Source organism: Biomphalaria glabrata, chromosome 4 (assembly GCF_947242115.1).
Source record: "Biomphalaria glabrata chromosome 4, xgBioGlab47.1, whole genome shotgun sequence".
Classification (NCBI taxonomy): domain Eukaryota; kingdom Metazoa; phylum Mollusca; class Gastropoda; family Planorbidae; genus Biomphalaria; species Biomphalaria glabrata.
Window position 1 is genome coordinate 33,710,338 of NC_074714.1, and position 25,606 is coordinate 33,735,943.

General features: G+C 34.8%; 1 protein-coding gene across 3 annotated transcripts in view; it reads left to right on the forward strand.

Moving 5' to 3' along the window:
- The first annotated feature begins 2,029 nt into the window (after nt 1-2,029).
- Nucleotides 2,030-25,606, forward strand: part of LOC106054038 (uncharacterized) — a 38,167-nt gene continuing 14,590 nt past the window's right edge. Inside the window, exons 1-6 of one of the 3 annotated variants that reach the window (XM_013209744.2) lie at nt 2,030-2,516; nt 3,020-3,103; nt 15,762-15,886; nt 20,200-20,329; nt 24,135-24,289; nt 25,260-25,396. In XM_013209744.2, the coding sequence (XP_013065198.2) occupies nt 3,056-3,103; nt 15,762-15,886; nt 20,200-20,329; nt 24,135-24,289; nt 25,260-25,396 (595 nt within the window). In that variant the 5' untranslated portion in view covers nt 2,030-2,516; nt 3,020-3,055. Of the gene's footprint in view, nt 2,517-3,019; nt 3,117-15,761; nt 15,887-20,199; nt 20,330-24,134; nt 24,290-25,259; nt 25,397-25,606 lie in introns of those variants that run through there. The other 2 variants (XM_013209742.2, XM_013209745.2) reach the window with 2 other exon arrangements.

Sequence of the window (25,606 nt, forward strand, 5' to 3'; positions counted from 1 at the left end):
AGATTTAGCTCCATCAGTTGTTACACTTGCACATCTTGTTCCAAGCCTACCCAACACTCAGACATCGTGTCTTGCATTGAGTGTATTGATGTATAGCCAATAAGAATAATCTTCGTTTACTTAAAACATTTTACAATGAGACAGTTTCAATAATTTATAAATACATTTTTTAAAATATGTGCCTTTTTATATCTTTATACTGTGCGCACATCTGATTTCTGAAGGCGTCGGCGGGCCGCATAAAACACCTCGGCGGGCCACATGTGGCCCGCGGGCCGTAATTTGACAAACATCCCTGTTTTAGACCATTCAAAGTTCTGATGCAACGGCTACTTTTTTTTTTCTGAAAGAGAAAAATCTAATTTTTAAAATCAGTTATGCAAGTATTTTTTTAAAGAGAAAAAGCTAATTAGTATGCATTATAAGTTAGACCTAATTTAAAACGAATAGTAATCTTATAAATTTCATTGTCCAAAATTTTTTTTAGTGCGGATTTTTTTTTTTTTTTTTTTTTTGGAGGATCTGCTGGACCGTTGGGGCATTACCCAAGATCTGTGAACCTTCTTTCTCCATTCTTATCTCTCATTTGTCTTTGATTTAATGTCATTCGGATGTTCTTTCTGAAAATATTGAAGCCTGCCTGGGTGAACCACTTCGGGGGCCGATTTTTAGTTTGTGTTTCCACACAAACTTTCTTTTGTAACCTTCTTATTTATTTATTTTGGTCTTAAGCCTAGAAATGAGTTGTTCTGGCGCTTCGTTGCAGTATTCTTCCTAGATCACATGTCTAATAGGTTGAGAAATGCCGACGAAATCTGTTTGCTGTACACACGAAATCTTTAAGTCTATAATTTCTGAAAACCTTTATCGGAGAAGGAAAGGAGACTTTTCATTAAAACTTGGGAAGTTCGATGGTAACATTTAGATTATGTAATTATCTACCTTGAACATGTTAGCGCAATACTTGGTCACCACAGACAAGGAGGAGTAGGAAGGAGGGTGGGTGTAAAGCAGAGAAACAGTCGTTAATGACGAGTTTGGTCATTGAAATAAATAATTCTGACATTGAGATGTGGATGAGAGAACAAACATGGAATCAGCTTTAAACGCAGAACAGAAACACATCTCTCGTGGATAGTCTAAAAACAGTCAAGAAAAGCAGGCGTAACAGAGAAAAATAACGATAAAAGTAAACAAAGAGAGTTTTTGTTTTTACTTTCTCATAGACGGTCTCTGTTTTGTAGGCAATGCATGTCAAAAGACCCTACATGAAAAATGGTTGAAATCTTGGAAAGAATCTGATAAGTTTCATGGTGTCTCACATGCACCACCCAGAACGTGGTACGGGCTAAACAAGTCGGAGCTATCGTTAATGGCACAGTTCTCCAAGGGCTGCATATTTTGCCGCCTTCGGGCCTAACTGTGAATGCAGTTACAAACAAAACAGTTCTGTGTCTACGTAGCTCTGAGGGGAGAACATTTATGTCGAAGCAATTCGGGGGGGAGGGGGCGAATTATTATAGAGAAATCACAAAATTTGAATATAAAATTATTTACTTATCTCAATAATATGTACTAATTATTTATATTTTATCAAATTTTATAATATATAACCCCCTTCTGGTATTTAGTATTCTACTTATTGATATTTTAACCCATTGGCATATTATTTATACAGTATGCCATTCCACTAAAAAAATAAAGATTCTACATTCAGAGTCCCATTTCATTAACACACAGATGTGTGTCATGGTACCAATTCATCAGAGAAAAACTGAGCGCCCTAACGTAGGTAAAGATAAATTTGTCAACTTTTTTTTTTTTTGGAGTGGGGATTTTCTACAATTTGTGTCGACCATTCATATATATATTCGAATGACCGCTTATAAAATGATACTCAATATTTAATTTTAAATAGTTTTATTAAGGTCATTTATTCTGATTAACAAAAAAAAGGGGGTGGGGGTAGATATGTTGTGAACTTAAAAAAAAAAGATTGGTATAAAAATGTGCTTGTCTGTCTGGCGTATACTGGCGAGCAGGTCACAGCTTAGCGATTCGTTGGTCGCGCAAGTACTGCACTTTCTCCTGGGTTGCATTGGACACAGTCTCATGTACGTAGCGCTAGTGTCTACAGCTTCTTATGAAATATGAACTGTTTTCATTGTATGCTCGTGTATTTCATAACTAAACAATAGGAATCCTGAACACATTGTTTTAAAGGAATTAAATTGTAATATCTTCATTCAACTAAATTGCATCAGCAAAAAAAAAAAAAAAAAACTCGTTTACATGATTTATATCTAGATTTGGACATCTTTATGTTACATGGGAAAACAGATGCACAGACGAAAGTAGAGATAATTCAACTTATTGACTTGAGTCTAGATTCTTTAAGGCTGGATGAGAGTAAACATTCATTAGCAGTTTTGTTATGATTCGATTGAATGACGGAAGAAAAACTAATTAAGGATCCAAGCTCTGTGCACATAATGGATTTCTTTGAATTTTAAATAGTAAGTTTTTTGTTTTGTTTTTAATATTTTAATTATTTTTCTAAGCGTTTATTTTATAGGCCTAAACGTGTTCCAAAATATAAGCCACCATAAATATGAAGAATACTATCGCTTCAGGTTAGGGGCCGATTTAGGACACTGCAAGACTGTGCAGACTCACTGGGCCTCAGCCTTATTCAAAGAGTGTACAAATGTATACTTTTGATGAAAACAGGCACAAATATAACAGAATAAGGAAAATGAAATTTAAATTAGGCCCTACTCCTGTTCTTTTTTCACAAATATGAACTTATTTTAGACCTTTAAATATTAGTAATTGCATTGTTGATTATCAAAGCTGGAAGAGGTAAGGGCTTCCACTTACTAAATTCTGGCACTGATTAGCAATTTATTTGACACAAACATGTAAGTTACCGTATCGAAAACTAGGTAAAACAAAGATTTTTTTTTTCTTTACATAAACGGTTTGTTTCATTACACTTTTCTATGAATACATTTTAAAGGACATCTGGAGAAAGACAATTATAGACCCTAAAGCCATGACGTCATTGTGCCTCCTGGCGCTTGTCATCCTCTTTCATGCTCAGGTAATTCAACGAGGTATTGTGTATGTGTTGTTATTATTAGTTTTTTTTTTTAAATAGGTTATTTTTTGGTTTATTTAAGAGAGTGACATATGACATGCTATTGAATTGACTAATAAGCAATGATAATCAAACTAATATTTATTTCAAACAATGAACATTTCCTCCCCTCTCTCTCTCCCTCCTTTTTTTTATTTTTATTTGATTCAATCTGATTGACTCTATCATCAAACAAAGACACCGCTGTAGAGTTATTTGATTCAATCTGATTGACTCTATCATCAAACAAAGACACCGCTGTAGAGTTATTTGATTCAATCTGATTGACTCTATCATCAAAGACACCGCTGTAGAGTTATTTGATTCAATTTGATTGACTCTATCATCAAACAAAGACACCGCTGTAGAGTTATTTGATTCAATCTAATTGACTCTATCATCAAACAAAGACACCGCTGTAGAGTTATTTGATTCAATCTAATTGACTCTATCATCAAACAAAGACACCGCTGTAGAGTTATTTGATTCAATCTGATTGACTCTATCATCAAAGACACCGCTGTAGAGTTATTTGATTCAATCTGATTGACTCTATCATCAAAGACACCGCTGTAGAGTTATTTGATTCAATCTGATTGACTCTATCATCAAAGACACCGCTGTAGAGTTATTTGATTCAATCTGATTGACTCTATCATCAAAGACACCGCTGTAGAGTTATTTGATTCAATCTGATTGACTCTATCATCAAACAAAGACACCGCTGTAGAGTTATTTGATTCAATCTGATTGACTCTTTTATCAAACAAAGACACCGCTGTAGAGTTATTTGATTCAATCTGATTGACTCTTTTATCAAACAAAGACACCGCTGTAGAGTTATTTGATTCAATCTGATTGACTCTATCATCAAACAAAGACACCGCTGTAGAGTTATTTGATTCAATCTGATTGACTCTATCATCAAACAAAGACACCGCTGTAGAGTTATTTGATTCAATCTGATTGACTCTATCATCAAACAAAGACACCGCTGTAGAGTTATTTGATTCAATCTGATTGACTCTATCATCAAACAAAGACACCGCTGTAGAGTTATTTGATTCAATCTAATTGACTCTATCATCAAACAAAGACACCGCTGTAGAGTTATTTGATTCAATCTGATTGACTCTATCATCAAAGACACCGCTGTAGAGTTATTTGATTCAATCTGATTGACTCTATCATCAAAGACACCGCTGTAGAGTTATTTGATTCAATCTGATTGACTCTATCATCAAAGACACCGCTGTAGAGTTATTTGATTCAATCTGATTGACTCTATCATCAAAGACACCGCTGTAGAGTTATTTGATTCAATCTGATTGACTCTATCATCAAAGACACCGCTGTAGAGTTATTTGATTCAATCTGATTGACTCTATCATCAAAGACACCGCTGTAGAGTTATTTGATTCAATCTGATTGACTCTATCATCAAACAAAGACACCGCTGTAGAGTTATTTGATTCAATCTGATTGACTCTTTTATCAAACAAAGACACCGCTGTAGAGTTATTTGATTCAATCTGATTGACTCTTTTATCAAACAAAGACACCGCTGTAGAGTTATTTGATTCAATCTGATTGACTCTATCATCAAACAAAGACACCGCTGTAGAGTTATTTGATTCAATCTGATTGACTCTATCATCAAACAAAGACACCGCTGTAGAGTTATTTGATTCAATCTGATTGACTCTATCATCAAACAAAGACACCGCTGTAGAGTTATTTGATTCAATCTGATTGACTCTATCATCAAACAAAGACACCGCTGTAGAGTTATTTGATTCAATCTAATTGACTCTATCATCAAACAAAGACACCGCTGTAGAGTTATTTGATTCAATCTGATTGACTCTATCATCAAAGACACCGCTGTAGAGTTATTTGATTCAATCTGATTGACTCTATCATCAAAGACACCGCTGTAGAGTTATTTGATTCAATCTGATTGACTCTATCATCAAAGACACCGCTGTAGAGTTATTTGATTCAATCTGATTGACTCTATCATCAAAGACACCGCTGTAGAGTTATTTGATTCAATCTGATTGACTCTATCATCAAACAAAGACACCGCTGTAGAGTTATTTGATTCAATCTGATTGACTCTTTTATCAAACAAAGACACCGCTGTAGAGTTATTTGATTCAATCTGATTGACTCTATCATCAAACAAAGACACCGCTGTAGAGTTATTTGATTCAATCTGATTGACTCTATCATCAAACAAAGACACCGCTGTAGAGTTATTTGATTCAATTTGATTGACTCTATCATCAAACAAAGACACCGCTGTAGAGTTATTAAGAGTAAACGCGAATAATTATATGGGGTCTGATGAGGGGATGGAGTGGATGAAAATTAGATTGTCAGTCCTAATGATAAGGAGAAAACAAAGTTTTAGTTGTTTGAGATCGATTTAGGCCTAGAATAAATGTAAGCATCTTTTTGGATAGGTAACTGTTTTATGGTTTATTCTGGACACAAACATTTCTCATAGACCATATGCTAATTAATATTCTAGTTACTTTTCGCCCATCCCATTTTCTTAACTTGAATTTAAGTGAAGAGCATGGTTTTTTAAATTAAAATAAACAAGTACAATTACTTAAATAACTTGTTCATCTATGCTATAAATATGCTTATTACTGGTAAATCAGATTTTTTTTTCAAAATCTTTAATCAATATATATTTACATTTTTGTTTGAAGGAAAAAACTCGAACTCGCTATAAATCAAAATAAAATGTCCTTGAACTTAAGAATGAAAGTCCATAAAGGAAGTAAGATGGCCTCTACTGTATCTCGTCTTTTCCTGGTCAGGTTTATTGCAGAACAATGGTAATTATTGTTAGGTATTCATGTAGAGATCGCTGCACTATTGCCAGCTATTCCTGTAGACCTCGCTGGCGCCTACACATCTTTTTGTTAATCACACATTTCAACGGGACGCATCGCGTGTTTCAGGAATGTTTAACTTTGGCCAGTAAGATGGTCAAATAGCCGTCACAGGACTATACAGCTTTTCTTCAGCTTTCCCTCTCATGTCCCTACCCCCTACTTTGCAGGTTGTCTATTGAAATAATATCTTCTGCTGTGACTTGTCGTTTGGCACGATCGTAAATTTGTTCACCAAACACAGAAGAGCTCCAACAATAGAAAAAGTTTGGCTACGCTCAGTTCAAGTTTCTGGCAGTAGACTCTATGTATTAGTACATAAAATGACACGCGACCTAAACTATATTCTAGCTTCTAGTGTGTACATTACAACCACTCATATTGAAATATATTCATTGTTCATTTCAAAAGATGAAGATCATTGCGTGGTTCGTGACGACAGTCCGAGGCATTTAGCCAACTCTAAGACCAGGCGGTCATCCATGTGCATAATCATTTGCTTAGCATAATTTGAATCATTCAAACATATTTCCTCATCGCGAGAACCAAGTTTCTATACTAGATCTCTAGGCTTACTTACCAGCGATACCTTGTGTATTTAAAAAGAATTAATTTAACTTTTCAAAACCTAACCCTAACCTTATTTTTATCATATAGGTTGCTATTTCTTATAGATATTTCTAAACTACTACCACAGCCAGGGCCGGCCTTTCGTAATTAGAGGCCTCGCAAATAAAATAGAAAAATAAAAATATCACCATACCAATAACAAAATCTACTCAAGCATCTCTTTGCATTCTCCGCTTTTTCCTTTGCGTATTTGGTGCACCAGACTTGAAATAACGTTTTGTCATACTTACCAATAGGAAGCAACAAGGTTCTTCTAACATAGCTAGTCTAAGCAATAGGCCTACATCTTCACATTCACGACTACACTTCAAGTAGAGCTGGACTAGTAGACACAGAGCTCTGCAATGTTTGATCCACAGGTTTCGCAGTTTTCTTTCTCCAACAAAGTTTCTTGTGCAAGGCCCTGTGCGGCGGCCTAGTTTGCATATGCTTAACGCCGGCGGCCCTGCTTAGGGCCCCCACTTGGGGCCTCCGAAAAAATGGTTCCAGGAATATTTTTAATCATTTTGTAGAAAAAGCTTAAAGCCTAATTAAGTCTAATCCGATCCTGCTAAGCTAAAACTTGTTGTTTTTTTTTAAATGAATTATTGTGAATTACTTTTAATCAAACGAAACATTCATTTATTAGGCACTGAAGACTGAAATGTTTGAAGGTATAGAATTGTATGTTTAGAATCTAGATTTAGCATTTTAAACTTAAACTCAGTGAAGCCATTTGTTTTCCTTGCTGATTCCGGCAACCCATACCATGCTCTAATGCCACTAGGGAGGAAGTAAGACTTGTATGAATTTATTTAAAAGGGATTTAAATATGGACACTTAGCTACAGACATTGGAGGTTCTTTTAAATCAGCCACAGAGCAGACTATTGATCGTGGACTTACCTATGTAAATATTTTGTTTCATAGCTCGACGTAAATAACAAAAGTGAAACAACATTCCACCATATAGTATATATAAGTCTATGTATTCAACATTTTTGTTTTGTAAGTCCATTGAGCCATAGCGAATTGAATGGGACATACTTCAATTTGATCTCTAGCTCATACGTCCATACTCCATAGATTTCTCCGCCCTTGATATTTAAATCACGTTTGAAATGGTAGAAATGTTACGTTGAAAAGAGATTAAGATTCTTTCAAACATACTAGGTCTAGATTTTTACCTAAGTTGTTTTATTTCTGTTTGTTACTTTATGAAACTCTTTGCGGGGTAGATTCTGTGTGGTACTAGCGGATAGACGACATTTGGGTGGCGATTTTTTTTTCCAAATCTAACTGTTGAACAACCAAAAGAGGACTCTTTTATTTTGGTAATCCTCCTCCTTCTAGGGGAAAGTTATAAGCTCCCTCCCTATGAGGATCGGGACAAGCGTGCCTTTTTGATGACAAAGCTTCTATCAACTCACCCTGTTTGTCTGTATGGTATAAAAGTTTCTACACGTTTGTACACCCAATCTTGGATCAATCTGAAACTTCGCACAGTTATCTCTTTTACCTGACAACACAAGAATCAATTTAATAAAACCAATAGGGTTTGTTGGACTAGTCCGTGTCATCAAACCCGATAGAGGCTATAAAAAAAAAAGACCTGAAACTAGCGCGTAAAACTACACATTTACAGTACTTTATTTGATGAGTATTTTACCCAAGATCTGTGTTGTTTTTTTCGGACTAGCTTATTTCAAGTACCCGGCATTTTCCGATACACAATTTCATACACAAAATAATTGTTGAAAAAAAATGAAGTGATTTTAAACTTTAAATGATTACTTAAAAAGGTGTTACTCTAATCAATTTTGAATATTATTTTGTTATGAATGTCACTGTCTATTTTGTGTCTGTTCTTGTTTCTTAAATTTTTCTTGTGTAAAGGGGTCGTTTTTCTCCTAATGGGTATACCTGATTTCTCCATGCAGCCTTTGTAAAATATTAGTCCTAAATAATGCTATGTTCATAAGCGAAAAATCGCATGGCTGCATTATGATGAATTTACGTGTTAGTTCAATATATTTTATATTACTAGGTAACTAAAAATAACTGTATAAATAGACGTAAGTTTCATTTTTTTCTATGAGACAAAGTCATATGGCAAATTTTTGTTTATATTCTAATTCTAAAAAGGAATAATAATAGAATTATACAGTAAAAATAATCATTAAGTTTTTTTTTAATAGTTTTGAAAGTCTAACTGATAAGATTACAAAGAGACTTTTGTGTTTTTGCAGATGTACACAAGCTACACTATGAATCAGTCCATCGCTTCTAAATGTTTAGAAATGGGTGTAAAAATGTAGGCTTCGATATTTTTAGCCTGAATGTAAGAAGTTACAAACTTCAAACAACTCTTCCATAAAACTTTGTATTTAAAAAAAAAATTATTTAATGCTCGAAATCCTGCTTGTATACTTAAGCCCTATTTAAATCGATCCGGTATCAATGTATTAAGTAGCAATAACCCCGCAAAAAAAATTTAATGAAAGAAGATTGAGTTAGGCCTATACATATATTTTTGTGACGGTACGCACCGGTATGGGGTACCGGCACCTTTTTTCAATGTCGGGAAAATGATTACTTTTCTTGTAATTCAACGATAATTGTTAATTTATTATTAGTTGAAAGTTAGGCAATCTATCACTGAGTACCGGCACCTATTTTTTATTTTTACAAAAAAAAAAAGCACTTTATATACTTTCAGCCGACATGCCGTATTATTAACAACACCTATATGTGAACTTCTCAATCATCTAGAGTCTTAGTCATTATTTTAGACTAGATTTTAGTAGAGTCTAGAGTAGACCTAGATCTAGTAGGCCTATCACAAAAAAAAAAAATTAAAATAATCAGTCATTATAGACATCATTCGCAATTTTATTATTAGGTCTAGGCATTGAAAAGTAAATCTATTAATTAACTATAATAGATGTAAGTCTAAGTACTAACTTATTAAATAAGTCATTATAAGTAGAAGTATTATAATGAATATTGTATAGATCTAGATTGACTAGGTCATAGATAGATCTATAGATAGAGCTCTAGTCTAGTAGATTTAGTATAGAGTATAGTAAACGTATTACAGTATTATTAAATCTATGTCCTATGTCTATATGTAATAATCTAATAATTACAAAACTTTAGTCTTTATTAATATCACTTAACCAGGGCAGAGTACCAAAGGACTGGAAAGAAGCTAATGTCAGCCCCCTATTTAAAAAAGGAGAAAAATCTGACCCAGGAAACTACAGACCAGTATCACTTACCAGCATCACATGTAAAATCCTAGAACACATAATATGTAGGAACATCATAAACTACTTAGACAAACATAATGTCCTCTCACCATACCAACATGGCTTTAGGAAATATAGATCATGTGAAACACAACTAATAGGGCTAATTGATGATTTTTCAAAAGGTTTAGATAATAGTGAACAAATAGATGCTATCTTACTAGATTTTTCTAAGGCTTTTGACAAAGTTCACCACCATAGTTTGCTAAAAAATTAAAATATTTCGGCATTAATGGTCCACTGCATCAGTGGATTAAAGATTTTCTGATAGGGAGAGAACAAACTGTAATAATAAATGGCTCTAAATCAACACTGATAACAGTAAACTCAGGTGTACCTCAAGGAACAGTCTTGGGTCCACTACTATTTTTAATTTACATAAATGATTTACCAAATTGCATTACTTTAGGAACAAAAGTCAGATTATTTGCAGACGATTGCATAATATATAGAACAATAAAAACAACACAAGACACAGATATTTTACAAAGAGAATTAGATGAATTACAGAAATGGGAATCAAATTGGAGCATGTCTTTCCACCCAGAAAAATGTCAATTGTTAAGAGTAACAAAAAACTAAAACAAATTAATTCCACTTATCTTATTCATGGCAAACCAGTAACACAGACTAAAAACGCAAAATACCTAGGTGTTATAATAAATGAAAAACTGTCATGGAATCCACATATTGATGAAACTACAAACAAATCAAACAAAGCATTAAGGTTTATTAAAAGAAATTTCTATAAATCAAATAAGAACATAAAACTAAAATGTTATTTAACCTTGGTTAGGCCAATAATAGAATATGCATCCTCCGTTTGGGACCCCTCAACCCAAGAAAACATTAAGAAACTGGAACAGACACAAAATAGAGCAGTGAGATTCATAACAAACGAATATTCACATTTGACTAGAGTAACACCTTTAGTAAAATCACTAAATTTAGAAAGCCTTCAGGACAGAAGGCTCAAAAGTAAAGTAGCAATCATACATAAAACACTGAACCACAATATTCAAATACAAAAACAAAATTTAATAAAATACTCTGAAAGACACAAAGATAAAGGCACATTCCTCGTCCCATATGCTAGGACAAATTTGTACAAATACTCCTTCTTCCCTAGTACTATTAGAGCATGGAATGGGTTGCCTGAGCTAGCCAGGAAAACCAGTGACTTGGCAGAATTTAAGTCATTGATTAATATTTGCATGACTAAATGCATGACGCGTAGGACGTAATCATCTTCTTTTTTGAAGTAACGTCTGTATTATATAAGATCTAGACATTTTTCTAATAAAAAGTTGAATCAGTCTCCTCGAAGACTTTTAGCCTTGAGTGAACATTTTAACAAAGACGGATCAATCTGAAATTTTGCACAAATGTTTCTTTACCAGACAACATAAATATCAATAAAATGTAATTTAAAAAAAAAAGCCACTGATAGTTAATTAACTATTTATAATTAATTATTTTGTTTGGTATCTCGAACAAGGAAAAGAAATTGTATTTGACTGAGGTGGTGGTATAAGCGGAATTACTCCCCTCTATAGATCGCAGCTTTGAAGTAAATTTGAAACAAACAATAGATAAGTATACAATCTTCTATTTTCATACACACCTCACGAGCAGAGTGATTAGAATGTCGGCTTGATTCATTAGTTCGAATTCAGGTCTTTGCCCGCCCCTTTTTTTAATTAGTGTTTTTAAAAAACAATTATAGCAAAATTCATCAAGATATCCCTTACTTTCCATTCACCCACCCCATTTTCCTAACTGGTCCAGACAAGTGCTAGGAGCATAGCGTAGTGAGAAAGCTAAAAGAATAAAATAACTCTCAACAAAAACAATGAGTCAAAGTGCTTCTCATCACACAGATCTATTGTTGTTGGTCTAGATCTATTACAAACTGATTGAAATGACTGAGCCAAACTCATTGATACAACTAGCTTTTTTTTAAAGCTAAGTGGGGGTACTAGTGCAGTCTAGGGCTATGTCTTTCTAGTATTTGAGCATTGATCAAGTAAAGACATTATTCAAACTTAATTTGACCTGCCATTTTTAAATAGGATGGATAGTGAGTGTTAGACACCAGGAGAATACATTTGTGCATCGAAGAATGCAAGAAGGCTTATGCAAGAAGTTACGGTTAACATGGGGTTCACATTCATCTATTCCTTAGTTTGTTGAACCGTTGGGGCACCACACAAGATCTGTCAACCATATTTCTAGTCTCTGTCCTTTGTCTTGGATAGAATTTAGTTCACTGACAGGCCTGTCCATTCTTTGATGTTTTCCCATCGCTTCCCCTGTCTTCCTCTTCTTCTTCTTCCTGGTTCTGTCTTTGCGAGCCCTGTGGACCTTGTGATTTGGCCATAGAGTTTGAGTTTACGTTTTTTTTTTGACAGTGGTTACTAGGTTATTGTTGGGTCAAATTGCTTTAGTAATTTGTTTCTAATCTCTTCATTTGTGAGTGACTCCTAGGATCTTTATGTAGCATCTTAGTTCTTTCGCTAACATTCACTTCTTGAGATCTGCAGTCAGCGTCCAAGGTTTGCATGCATGTGGCCATGACCAGGGAGTATATCAGTCCAGATTATTTTGAATTTTGCAATTACTGCTGTAGACTGTGCGATTCTGGCCAGTAGTTCAGATTTGGTTCCATCATCCTTCATAGCTCCAAGGGATTGAAAAGTACTAGCACTTGTTAGCTTTTCTCCACCAACGCTGATGTCCCTTTTAAAGCCCTGTTGGCTATTGGTCATAATTTTTTTTTCGGCTTTGATTAGCATACCATATGCTACGGAAGTCTTGTCAATGCGCATCACCAAGTCAGTCCCTGCCAGACCATCTATGTCATCCACAAATAGCAAGATAGTAATTTTCCTTCATCCAATACGTACAGAGCCTTCGTAGCCCTCGAGAGCATCTTCCACTATCTTCCACTATCCTTTCAAGGAAGACATTGCAAAGAGTTGGTAAGAGTAGGCAGGTTTATCTCACTCCAACTGTGGTCTTAAACCAGTCTCCAATGTTGTTGTTGAAGTACACTGCACGAGTGGCCTATTTATAGAGGTTTTTGGAGAACGTTTAATATGTTTTGATTTAGATTGTACATGGAGTTAAGGTTTGGAAAAAAATCGCCCCCCTCCCCCACAATTCAAACGTTTTGGATCCGCGAGTGCCCTGGAACAACTTCTACCAGGTCATTTGTATACCCTGGCCTGGTCTACTAGTTGGCCTATAATTGAGTCAACACTAATTACATTCTTGTCAACTGCAGCCATATGTCGGACTGAACATGTCATTAAAAGTCATTAACACACATATTCATATTTTAGCAACGAAATTTCAAACAATTTGCTCCACAATAAGCCCGAGCTAACGCTAAGTGAGAGACATATATACTCATGGCTGGCATAACTTAGGCTACCTTTTACAAAGCTTAGGCTTATATTAACTCATTTTGTCTGTCTGTCTGTCTGGGTAGAAGTCCCATTCTCAAATCAAGTTGAAACCTTGCACAATCATTCGTTGTCGATGGCAACACATTAATGAATAAAATAATTAACAAATTAGTTAATCAATTAGTAGTAATTCATTAGTTGTTTATTTAGAAAATATACTAAGCTAAAGTGAGAAAAGCCAAGTGTAGAGAATTAGGTCGTTAGCTAAAATATTTAAACTAACAGATTACAAAACATTCTATTTTCATAAGTACTAGAATATATCAATGGTAAACGTGTCGGCCTTTAACGCTGGAGGCTTGAGTTCAAAGTCAGACTCAGGCAACTTTCTTTTTCTTTTTTCTTGAAATTAGCTTTTAAAAATGCAGCACGGTAAGAACCTGCCGACATATCATCTGCAAACTTTTTTTAAAAACCTTTTTTTAGCAAGATTTTATTCGTTAGAATACCTGGACATAATGCAAGATAATTAAAGGATCTCCAAACATTGGCTATAAAGCATTAACAAGATTATGTTGAAAATAATAAGTTGAACCAATCTTAAGTTTTAACTTTACATAAAACTCTATCCTTCTGGTATCTTAACTAATACACAAATATTTGAATTGGATTTAATTCCGTTTTGTTACATACAATTGTTTGTAGCGGTGTAAGTTCTAGAGACAGGGCGAGTGATATATATATATATGCATACATTCGTCTCTCTATTGTTTGGTAGTAATAGCTCGTTGTCAACAAAGACGAGGGCTGCACACATTTTCATCATTTTGTTTTTAAAATCTTTTTCCTTTTCTTTTTAGTTCATTTCTTAGTCTCTGTGTTATTCATTGAAATAATGAAGTAAGCTTGCTACCCTGTGTGCATCCTTTTGCTATTTGTATAGGTGTGTACATGAAAAGTGTGTGTTTTTTTTTTATAGAAGTGTAACTGGTTGAAAAATAAAATGACAAACAGATTAACTTTATAGATCTGGAGCCATGAAAGAAAGAAAAAGATATTTTCTTGGCATACGGTCAAAAAGGGAAATCGGTTTAAGTCTAACTAAGGTTCACTTCGTTTCAGTTCAATGAATCTCATATCATGAATTTAAAACTGTTTCAAGTTTGTTGATAACATTGCTAGGTGCCATTTATCTGCCGGCCTTGACAGTGTCAACTACCATCAAACCAACAGATATACTTGTTTGTACATTACTTCCCCCCCCCTCTCTTTTCGGCCCAATATAATCAATACTATTAGTGAACGAAACTCTGAGACCGTCAATAAGTAAATGCATATACATAGGTACGTTCACAATAAAATTCACATCTAAGATCTGTCTACAAACGAATGAATAGGAATACCAGTTGACTTCAGGTTTCTGCGCATCAATCTTCCAGTCTTTTGATCCTGTCAACAACAGAACTTTTATTATTTTTTTACCTTGCACAGTATTAATTTGAATGACGAAGTCTTCTCAGATGGAAACAAGGAAAATGTAAGCAGACAGGAGGGCAACATGGCGTGGTGTATCAGGGGAACTAACTGACAAACATCGCCCCGATGACGACATAACTTAAGGTGCCTCGTTTCTGTGAAGTGTTTCAATGTAGGGTAGCCTAATAAAGTCATGCATTTTTCGATGCTAAGTTTTGCCAGATTGAACTTGCTTACTTCTATTATTGAGTTTGAAAACTATTTCTTTTGCCTAATTAATTAATTTCCCGATTGTTCACAGTAGATGATTCACTGATACAAAGATAATAGTAGGCTACAGACAATGTTTAAACTTACACGTATTCTCATAGGTTGTTATTAAACAGCTAATAGTAGCAGTCTCTTATAAAAGTGGCTACATCAAGAAATATATAGCCCTACGCTAAATGATGCGCTACATGACCACGCAAAATGAGAAGCTACATGACACGTTACATGACATGCCATATGGCATGCTAAATGACACGATACGCTACGTGGCATGCTATATGGCATGCTAAATGACAGTATACGCTACATAACATTTCAAATGACACGAACAGAATTATACTAAGCTAATGGTATGGAGGAAGCTCTTGTGTTGTCCGAATGGTCAAGAAAATCCTTTGGAGTGGTCACTGTGAATCATGACCGTTTTATTAAGCAGTACTCGTTTACAAGGCAGTGCCCTAACTTGTCTGTGCCCATGATTACTATGAACTTTCTAGTTTTGTCTCAGTTTATTTTGTTGCTATTACCTCCTGAAGCTATTCTCCAGGTGTATTATTGACATGACCTGAAGATATCTAATCCACATGTGTTTACTTCTTACAATATATAATGAAATTCTATGTCACTTTCTTCAATAGTGTATCCATGGAAAGGCTTATATCGAAATAAAATTCAAACGGTACACGAGTACCTGCAGAGAAGATGCGAACACAAATAACTGTGATCCAATGTTTACATTTTGTTTGGACAAGCCAAAATCTGCGTAAGTCACTTTTGTTTTAAGAAACCAAAATCTCAAAATCACCCAATACAGCCAGCTTTACTCATTTGTTCTCTTACACTCAATACAGCTAGCTTTACTCATTTGTTCTCTTACACTCAGTACAGCAATCATTACTCATTTGTTCTCGTGCACTCAATACAGCTAGCTTTACTCATTTGTTCTCTTACACTCAATACAGCTAGCTTTACTCATTTGTTCTCCTGCACTCAATACAGCTAGCTTTACTCATTTGTTCTCATGCACTAAATACAGCCAGCTTTACTCATTTGTTCTCTTACACTCAATACAGAAAGCTTAATTCATTTGTTCTCGTGCACTCAATACAGCAAGCTTTACTCATTTGTTCTCTTACACTCAATACAGCTAGCTTTACTCATTTGTTCTCTTACACTCAATACAGCTAGCTTTACTCATTTGTTCTCTTACACTCAATACAGCTAGCTTTACTCATTTGTTCTCGTGCACTCAATACAGCTAGTTTACTAATTTGTTCTCTTACACTCAATACAGCTAGCTTTACTCATTTGTTCTCTTACACTCAATACAAATAGCTTTACTCATTTGTTCTCTTACACTCAATACAGCTAGCTTTACTCATTTGTTCTCCTGCACTCAATACAGCTAGCTTTACTCATTTGTTCTCATGCACTAGATACAGCCAGCTTTACTCATTTGTTCTCGTGCACTCAATACAGTTAGCTTTACTCATTTGTTCTCGTGCACCCAATACAGCCAGCTTTTCTTATTTGTTCTCTTACACTCAATACAGCTAGCTTTACTCATTTGTTCTCATGCACTCAATACAGCCAGCTTTACTTATTTGTTCTCGTGCACTCAATACAGCTAGCTTTACTCATTTGTTCTCCTGCACTCAATACAGCTAGCTTTACTCATTTGTTCTCATGCACTAGATACAGCCAGCTTTTCTTATTTGTTCTCTTACACTCAATACAGCAAGCTTTACTCATTTGTTCTCTTACACCCAATACAGCCAGCTTTACTCATTTGTTCTCTTACACTCAATACAGAAAGCTTAACTCATTTGTTCTCGTGCACTCAATACAGCAAGCTTTACTCATTTGTTCTCTTACACTCAATGCAGCTAGCTTTACTCATTTGTTCTCTTACACTCAATACAGCTAGCTTTACTCATTTGTTCTCTTACACTCAATACATCTAGCTTTACTCATTTGTTCTCGTGCACTCAATACAGCTAGTTTACTAATTTGTTCTCTTACACTCAATACAGCTAGCTTTACTCATTTGTTCTCTTACACTCAATACAAATAGCTTTACTCATTTGTTCTCTTACACTCAATACAGCTAGCTTTACTCATTTGTTCTCCTGCACTCAATACAGCTAGCTTTACTCATTTGTTCTCATGCACTAAATACAGCCAGCTTTACTCATTTGTTCTCGTGCACTCAATACAGTTAGCTTTACTCATTTGTTCTCGTGCACCCAATACAGCCAGCTTTTCTTATTTGTTCTCTTACACTCAATACAGCTAGCTTTACTCATTTGTTCTCATGCACTCAATACAGCCAGCTTTACTTATTTGTTCTCTTACACTCAATACAGCAAGCTTTACTCATTTGTTCTCTTACACCCAATACAGCCAGCTTTTCTCATTTGTTCTCTTACACTCAATACAGAAAGCTTTACTCATTTGTTCTCGTACACTCAATACAGCAAGCTTTTCTCATTTGTTCTCTTACACTCAATACAGAAAGCTTTACTCATTTGTTCTCGTACACTCAATACAGCTAGCTTTACTCATTTGTTCTCTTGCACTCAATACAGCAAGCTTTACTCAATTGTTTTCATGCTCTCAATACAGCCAGCTTTACTCATTTGTTCTCATGCACTCAATACAGCTAGCTTTACTCATTTGTTCTCTTACACTCAATACAGCTAGCTTTACTCATTTGTTCTCTTACACTCAATACAGCTAGCTTTACTCATTTGTTCTCGTGCACTCAATACAGCTAGTTTACTAATTTGTTCTCTTACACTCAATACAGCTAGCTTTACTCATTTGTTCTCTTACACTCAATACAAATAGCTTTACTCATTTGTTCTCTTACACTCAATACAGCTAGCTTTACTCATTTGTTCTCCTGCACTCAATACAGCTAGCTTTACTCATTTGTTCTCATGCACTAGATACAGCCAGCTTTACTCATTTGTTCTCGTGCACTCAATACAGTTAGCTTTACTCATTTGTTCTCGTGCACCCAATACAGCCAGCTTTTCTTATTTGTTCTCTTACACTCAATACAGCTAGCTTTACTCATTTGTTCTCATGCACTCAATACAGCCAGCTTTACTTATTTGTTCTCGTGCACTCAATACAGCTAGCTTTACTCATTTGTTCTCCTGCACTCAATACAGCTAGCTTTACTCATTTGTTCTCATGCACTAGATACAGCCAGCTTTTCTTATTTGTTCTCTTACACTCAATACAGCAAGCTTTACTCATTTGTTCTCTTACACCCAATACAGCCAGCTTTACTCATTTGTTCTCTTACACTCAATACAGAAAGCTTAACTCATTTGTTCTCGTGCACTCAATACAGCAAGCTTTACTCATTTGTTCTCTTACACTCAATGCAGCTAGCTTTACTCATTTGTTCTCTTACACTCAATACAGCTAGCTTTACTCATTTGTTCTCTTACACTCAATACATCTAGCTTTACTCATTTGTTCTCGTGCACTCAATACAGCTAGTTTACTAATTTGTTCTCTTACACTCAATACAGCTAGCTTTACTCATTTGTTCTCTTACACTCAATACAAATAGCTTTACTCATTTGTTCTCTTACACTCAATACAGCTAGCTTTACTCATTTGTTCTCCTGCACTCAATACAGCTAGCTTTACTCATTTGTTCTCATGCACTAAATACAGCCAGCTTTACTCATTTGTTCTCGTGCACTCAATACAGTTAGCTTTACTCATTTGTTCTCGTGCACCCAATACAGCCAGCTTTTCTTATTTGTTCTCTTACACTCAATACAGCTAGCTTTACTCATTTGTTCTCATGCACTCAATACAGCCAGCTTTACTTATTTGTTCTCTTACACTCAATACAGCAAGCTTTACTCATTTGTTCTCTTACACCCAATACAGCCAGCTTTTCTCATTTGTTCTCTTACACTCAATACAGAAAGCTTTACTCATTTGTTCTCGTACACTCAATACAGCAAGCTTTTCTCATTTGTTCTCTTACACTCAATACAGAAAGCTTTACTCATTTGTTCTCGTACACTCAATACAGCTAGCTTTACTCATTTGTTCTCTTGCACTCAATACAGCAAGCTTTACTCAATTGTTTTCATGCTCTCAATACAGCCAGCTTTACTCATTTGTTCTCATGCACTCAATACAGCTAGCTTTACTCATTTGTTCTCTTACACTCAATACAGCTAGCTTTACTCATTTGTTCTCTTACACTCAATACAGCTAGCTTTACTCATTTGTTCTCTTACACTCAATACAAATAGCTTTACTCATTTGTTCTCTTACACTCAATACAGCTAGCTTTACTCATTTGTTCTCTTACACCCAATACAGCCAGCTTTACTCATTTGTTCTCTTACACTCAATACAGCAAGCTTTACTCATTTGTTCTTGTGCACTCAATACAGCAAGCTTTACTCATTTGTTCTCTTACACTCAATACAGCCAGCTTTACTCATTTGTTCTCGTGCACTCAATACAGCTAGCTTTACTCATTTGTTCTCTTACACTCAATACAGCTAGCTTTACTTATTTGTTCTCTTGCACTCAATACAGCTAGCTTTACTCATTTGTTCTCTTACACTCAATACAGCTAGCTTTACTCAATTGTTCTCTTGCACTCAATACAGCTAGCTTTACTCATTTGTTCTCTTACACTCAATACAGCTAACTTTACTCATTTGTTCTCTTACACTCAATACAGCCAGCTTTACTCATTTGTTCTCTTACACCCAATACAGCTAGCTTTACTCAATTGTTCTCTTGCACTCAATACAGCTAGCTTTACTCATTTGTTCTCTTACACTCAATACAGCTAGCTTTACTCATTTGTTCTCTTGCACTCAATACAGCTAGCTTTACTCATTGTTCTCTTACACTCAATACAGCTAGTTTTACTCAATTGTTCTCTTACACTCAATACAGCTAGCTTTACTCAATTGTTCTCTTGCACTCAATACAGCTAGCTTTACTCATTTGTATTGTTTTTTTTTTCATTAAAATACATTTAAAATGCAAATATATTTTTGTCTCAACTGAAATCTTCAGAGCTAGTATTACTTCCTGTTTTTACGGATCTGTGGGAGAAAGTGGCTATTATCAAAATACTTTAAATATAGATTTTGGTAGCGACATCAAGGGAATCGGAAATCCATGGATTGTAGCAACAAACAGTTTGGTAAGACATATGTGTGTGTGTGTGAATGTGTATGTATGTGTGTACGTGCTTGGTTATGTACCTCGGAAAGGTTTATTTAGGCTCGCTACATGTTTTGTAATAAAACCCTCAGCCTACTGGATGACGAAAGTGGTCATCAACGAACGACCATGGACTATTTACATAATAATAATTTAAAATAAACATTCGCCTAGCCAGGTGCAAATGAAGATACATAAATACGAGATGAAACATTGGAGTAATTTTGTTTCGAATCTTTACGAATCACTCCTGGTTTCATCATCTGATTCGAAGTTTCACAAGCGAAGTAAAAAAAGGGCCATAGTTTTAGTGCACGTTAGTACCTTCAATTTTATTCAAGCAAGTAATAGTTGAATTGTGTTTAAAGTTTCTTTTTGCAGTGTACATGTCTGTGTAATCTGTTTTCTAAAATGTGGAATTTAAAAAAATGTAAAGTTGATTCAAAAACAACAACAACAACAACAACAACAACAAGATGAATGGACGCTACTTTTTTTTTTTATTGGGACTTGAACCTTGGCGGTTTATTGTATAATATACTCAACACTTCTGGGCACAATAACACGTATCATGCATCAGTAAATATAGGCAAATGAGGCAGCCGAGAATGGATGTGGTAAAAAATAACATGTAAAATTTTTTCACAAGACAGACAGATAGACAAACAGACATAGTGAGTTTAATTATGAGACTAGCCAAATATTTTTCAAAAAGTTGAAATCACTCAGAAAGCCGCTACACGAGAAAGTAGCTTACACTATTGTTGCTAGGAGTATGAAAACATTTTCAATTGGAGACTTTGTTAAACAATGTATGTTTCAAGTTTGTGAAAGTTGAATGGTCAGGTGGAGTTTGAAACAGTTATCTCCTAATACTAAAAAGTAGAACTGACTCAATGGATACAAATATTCCCTCCTTGATATGATAGTAAAACTTGTCAACACTCTTCACTCCAGTGGGTTTACTTACAAACTATTTCAAGAGATGCTCAACTGTATACAATCTCAACTGTATGTAATCTCAACTGTATACAATCTCAACTGTATACAATCTCAACTGTATGTAATCTCAACTGTATACAATCTCAACTGTATACAATCTCAACTGTATACAATCTCAACTGTATACAATCTCAACTGTATGCAATCTCAACTGTATGCAATCTCAACTGTATGCAATCTCAACTGTATGCAATCTCAACTGTATGCAATCTCAACTGTATGCAATCTCAACTGTATGCAATCTCAACTGTATGCAATCTCAACTGTATGCAATCTCAACTGTATGTAATCTCAACTGTATACAATCTCAACTGTATGCAATCTCAACTGTATACAATCTCAACTGTATACAATCTCAACTGTATACAATCTCAACTGTATACAATCTCAACTGTATACAATCTCAACTGTATACAATCTCAACTGTATACAATCTCAACTGTATGCAATCTCAACTGTATACAATCTCAACTGTATACAATCTCAACTGTATACAATCTCAACTGTATACAATCTCAACTGTATACAATCTCAACTGTATACAATCTCAACTGTATACAATCTCAACTGTATACAATCTCAACTGTATACAATCTCAACTGTATGCAATCTCAACTGTATACAATCTCAACTGTATACAATCTCAACTGTATACAATCTCAACTGTATACAATCTCAACTGTATACAATCTCAACTGTATACAATCTCAACTGTATACAATCTCAACTGTATGTAATCTCAACTGTATACAATCTCAACTGTATACAATCTCAACTGTATACAATCTCAACTGTATGCAATCTCAACTGTATACAATCTCAACTGCATACAATCTCAACTGTATGTAATCTCAACTGTATGCAATCTCAACTGTATACAATCTCAACTGTATACAATCTCAACTGTATACAATCTCAACTGTATGCAATCTCAACTGTATACAATCTCAACAGTATACAATCTCAACTGTATACAATCTCAACTGTATACAATCTCAACTGTATACAATCTCAACTGTATGTAATCTCAACTGTATGTAATCTCAACTGTATGTAATCTCAACTGTATGCAATCTCAACTGTATGCAATCTCAACTGTATACAATCTCAACTGTATGCAATCTCAACTGTATGCAATCTCAACTGTATACAATCTCAACTGTATGCAATCTCAACTGTATGCAATCTCAACTGTATGCAATCTCAACTGTATACAATCTCAACTGTATGCAATCTCAACTGTATACAATCTCAACTGTATGTAATCTCAACTGTATGCAATCTCAACTGTATGCAATCTCAACTGTATGCAATCTCAACTGTATGTAATCTCAACTGTATGCAATCTCAACTGTATGTAATCTCAACTGTATGCAATCTCAACTGTATGCAATCTCAACTGTATGTAATCTCAACTGTATGCAATCTCAACTGTATGCAATCTCAACTGTATGTAATCTCAACTGTATGCAATCTCAACTGTATGTAATCTCAACTGTATACAATCTCAACTGTATACAATCTCAACTGTATGTAATCTCAACTGTATGCAATCTCAACTGTATACAATCTCAACTGTATACAATCTCAACTGTATACAATCTCAACTGTATGTAATCTCAACTGTATACAATCTCAACTGTATACAATCTCAACTGTATACAATCTCAACTGTATACAATCTCAACTGTATACAATCTCAACTGTATACAATCTCAACTGTATACAATCTCAACTGTATGCAATCTCAACTGTATGCAATCTCAACTGTATACAATCTCAACTGTATGCAATCTCAACTGTATACAATCTCAATGCTGACATCTGCTGTCAACTCTATGAAAGTAAAGGCTGCTTAGTGCAGAACACATCTTTGAGTGAGTTTGGAATGAAACAAGTTAAATATAAAAAAATAATTTAAACAAAAAAACAAATTTCGATGACATATTGATTGAAATTACATTCATTATTTTGAATCAATCGTGTAATTAATATTTAAAGACTCAGCATTTAACCCTATACTTGCACTACCAAAGGAGTTTGTTTAACATTTGTTGTCCAAAAAAGATAAACGGTTAAGTTTATCAGTGAAACTCACGTTTTTTAGTGCAGTCCGAGATCATTATTAGAATTATTTAAGACATTGTATCTATTTTGTCATCTTATCGGTAATTTTGGTTGACATCAATAAAAAAAAATACACCAATTAGCTAGACAATTAGTGGTCATTGATTCATTTTGTTTGTCAGGGTTCAATTATATATATATGCTTGGCTCTTTTTCTTGTGTTTCTTAACTTGGCTCTCTAGGGGTTTCACTTATACGAACGAATATTACTTGATTCTTAAATTCTTCAATACTCAATTACAATTACTTAATACTTGCTTAGTTACTCAAATAAGAACAGTTACCACTAGATACACATCAACTCCAACTCTAGATATCCAAGAATATAACAATGATATTTTAATATCCAATATAGCTCAAATAATGCACAATAAATATTACTAAACAAACACCAGTCCAGGAAGCGACTATCCAACCTTCCTGGACCGGGAGCAAGACCTTACTGACTAACACATTCTCTCGCACATTCAACGAAGACTTAATCACTCAGTTCACAACACGTGCAACACTTGGCATTCATAACAAGGGGATATAACAATCATATCAAACTAACATTCATTCTCGCCATACCTCCCCCTGACATGGTTTAGATAGAAAAAAAATTGAATAGAGCCTTACAGTAATGACAATCGTGTAATTACCTCGTTTTTATTTAGGAATCCTCCATCATGTTGGTAATTAGAATCAGAGACGATGATGTTTTCGGAGATGACCATTTGGCTACTTGGGCTACTATTCTCACTGAACCAATCTACCCATCTAAAGCTGTTGCCGTCTGGAGTTCTAAAGAAACGAATTCTGGTGACTATAGGTAAGTAGCAAGGATACAAAAAAAATAATTACAAAAAGAGTTGATGTTTCACACAAACTCATAGGCGGTCAGAAACTAGAAACTGCCAACAACCTTAGTCCTACCCTGGCTTCATATAGAACAGACAAGTAGATAAAACAAAAGTGTTTCTGAAGTGATTGTATTGTTTGGTGCCTATCTGTGTTGTTATAATTATTACACAAGTAATTCATAAGTATTCAATGAACTGATCGCTATGAAGATATGGTCCAATGTGAGTCTGGTCTAATGATCGTACCGAATCGCATTTCATCCTCATTGTATATTAATGTGACAATGTCTATATAACTGATTGCATTAAATACGTAAACGCACATTCACTCGTCGTTTATTAGTCTTCAAGAGTTGGAAACTGCAAGGGCCAAGTATCCTAGTGAGTCTGTATGTTGTCCAATAAATGTATTCTAACAGAGCATGACAATCTGGTATTTGGTATCTTCTACCGCACTCATTGTGTCGGTCATGTTGAGCAGTGGTATATATATGTTGTAGGAATATGGCGGGGACAATCAGGAATTGACTGAATGAGCCTTGACCTTGCTTACCGGCAGACATCAGTTTTGTCAGATTTGTATGTGACTATAAAAAGAAAATCGCGTTAAAACTACTGCACTCCTCCTTAATTTACTATCTAGTTCCTCTAAAGTCTAAGGCCTGGCGTCTACAGCTAAAATAGTGATGTTTGGTCAAAATTAGCAAAACCAATTGGAACATTATCATGCCAATACCAGTTGTCTGCAGTCCTTTGCAAACTGTCCTATGAAGAGCTACTTCTTACTCTCTATCAAGATTTCAACCAGAAATGATTTGGTTTGCGCATGTAGGTGCTCATCTAAAGGTCTTCTTCTTGGCTTCTTCTTTAAGATATAACACACAACCGAAATCCAGACATACATAATTGTATGTAGAACTTGGTTTCATTATTTTACAGATTCACATTTGATATTCGCATCTACTGTGATGCAGACAGTTATTCATCAACTTGTTCAGTGACCTGCGTGGCTCAAAACACGACCACAGGTCACTACACTTGCGCCCCGAGTACAGGAAAAAAGATCTGCATGAAGGGTAAGCTCTTCTCTTTCCAAAGTTTATCTTTATTTTTATGCTTTTTTTTAATAGCTTTTGGTTAAGTCAGATCTTTACATTATTATTTAGTGTAGGTCACTTATGTAAAGAAATAGAGAACAGGAGTACAATAAGAACAGAAGTACAATGAGAACAGGAGTACAATAAGAACAGAAGTACAATGAGAACAGGAGTACAATAAGAACAGAA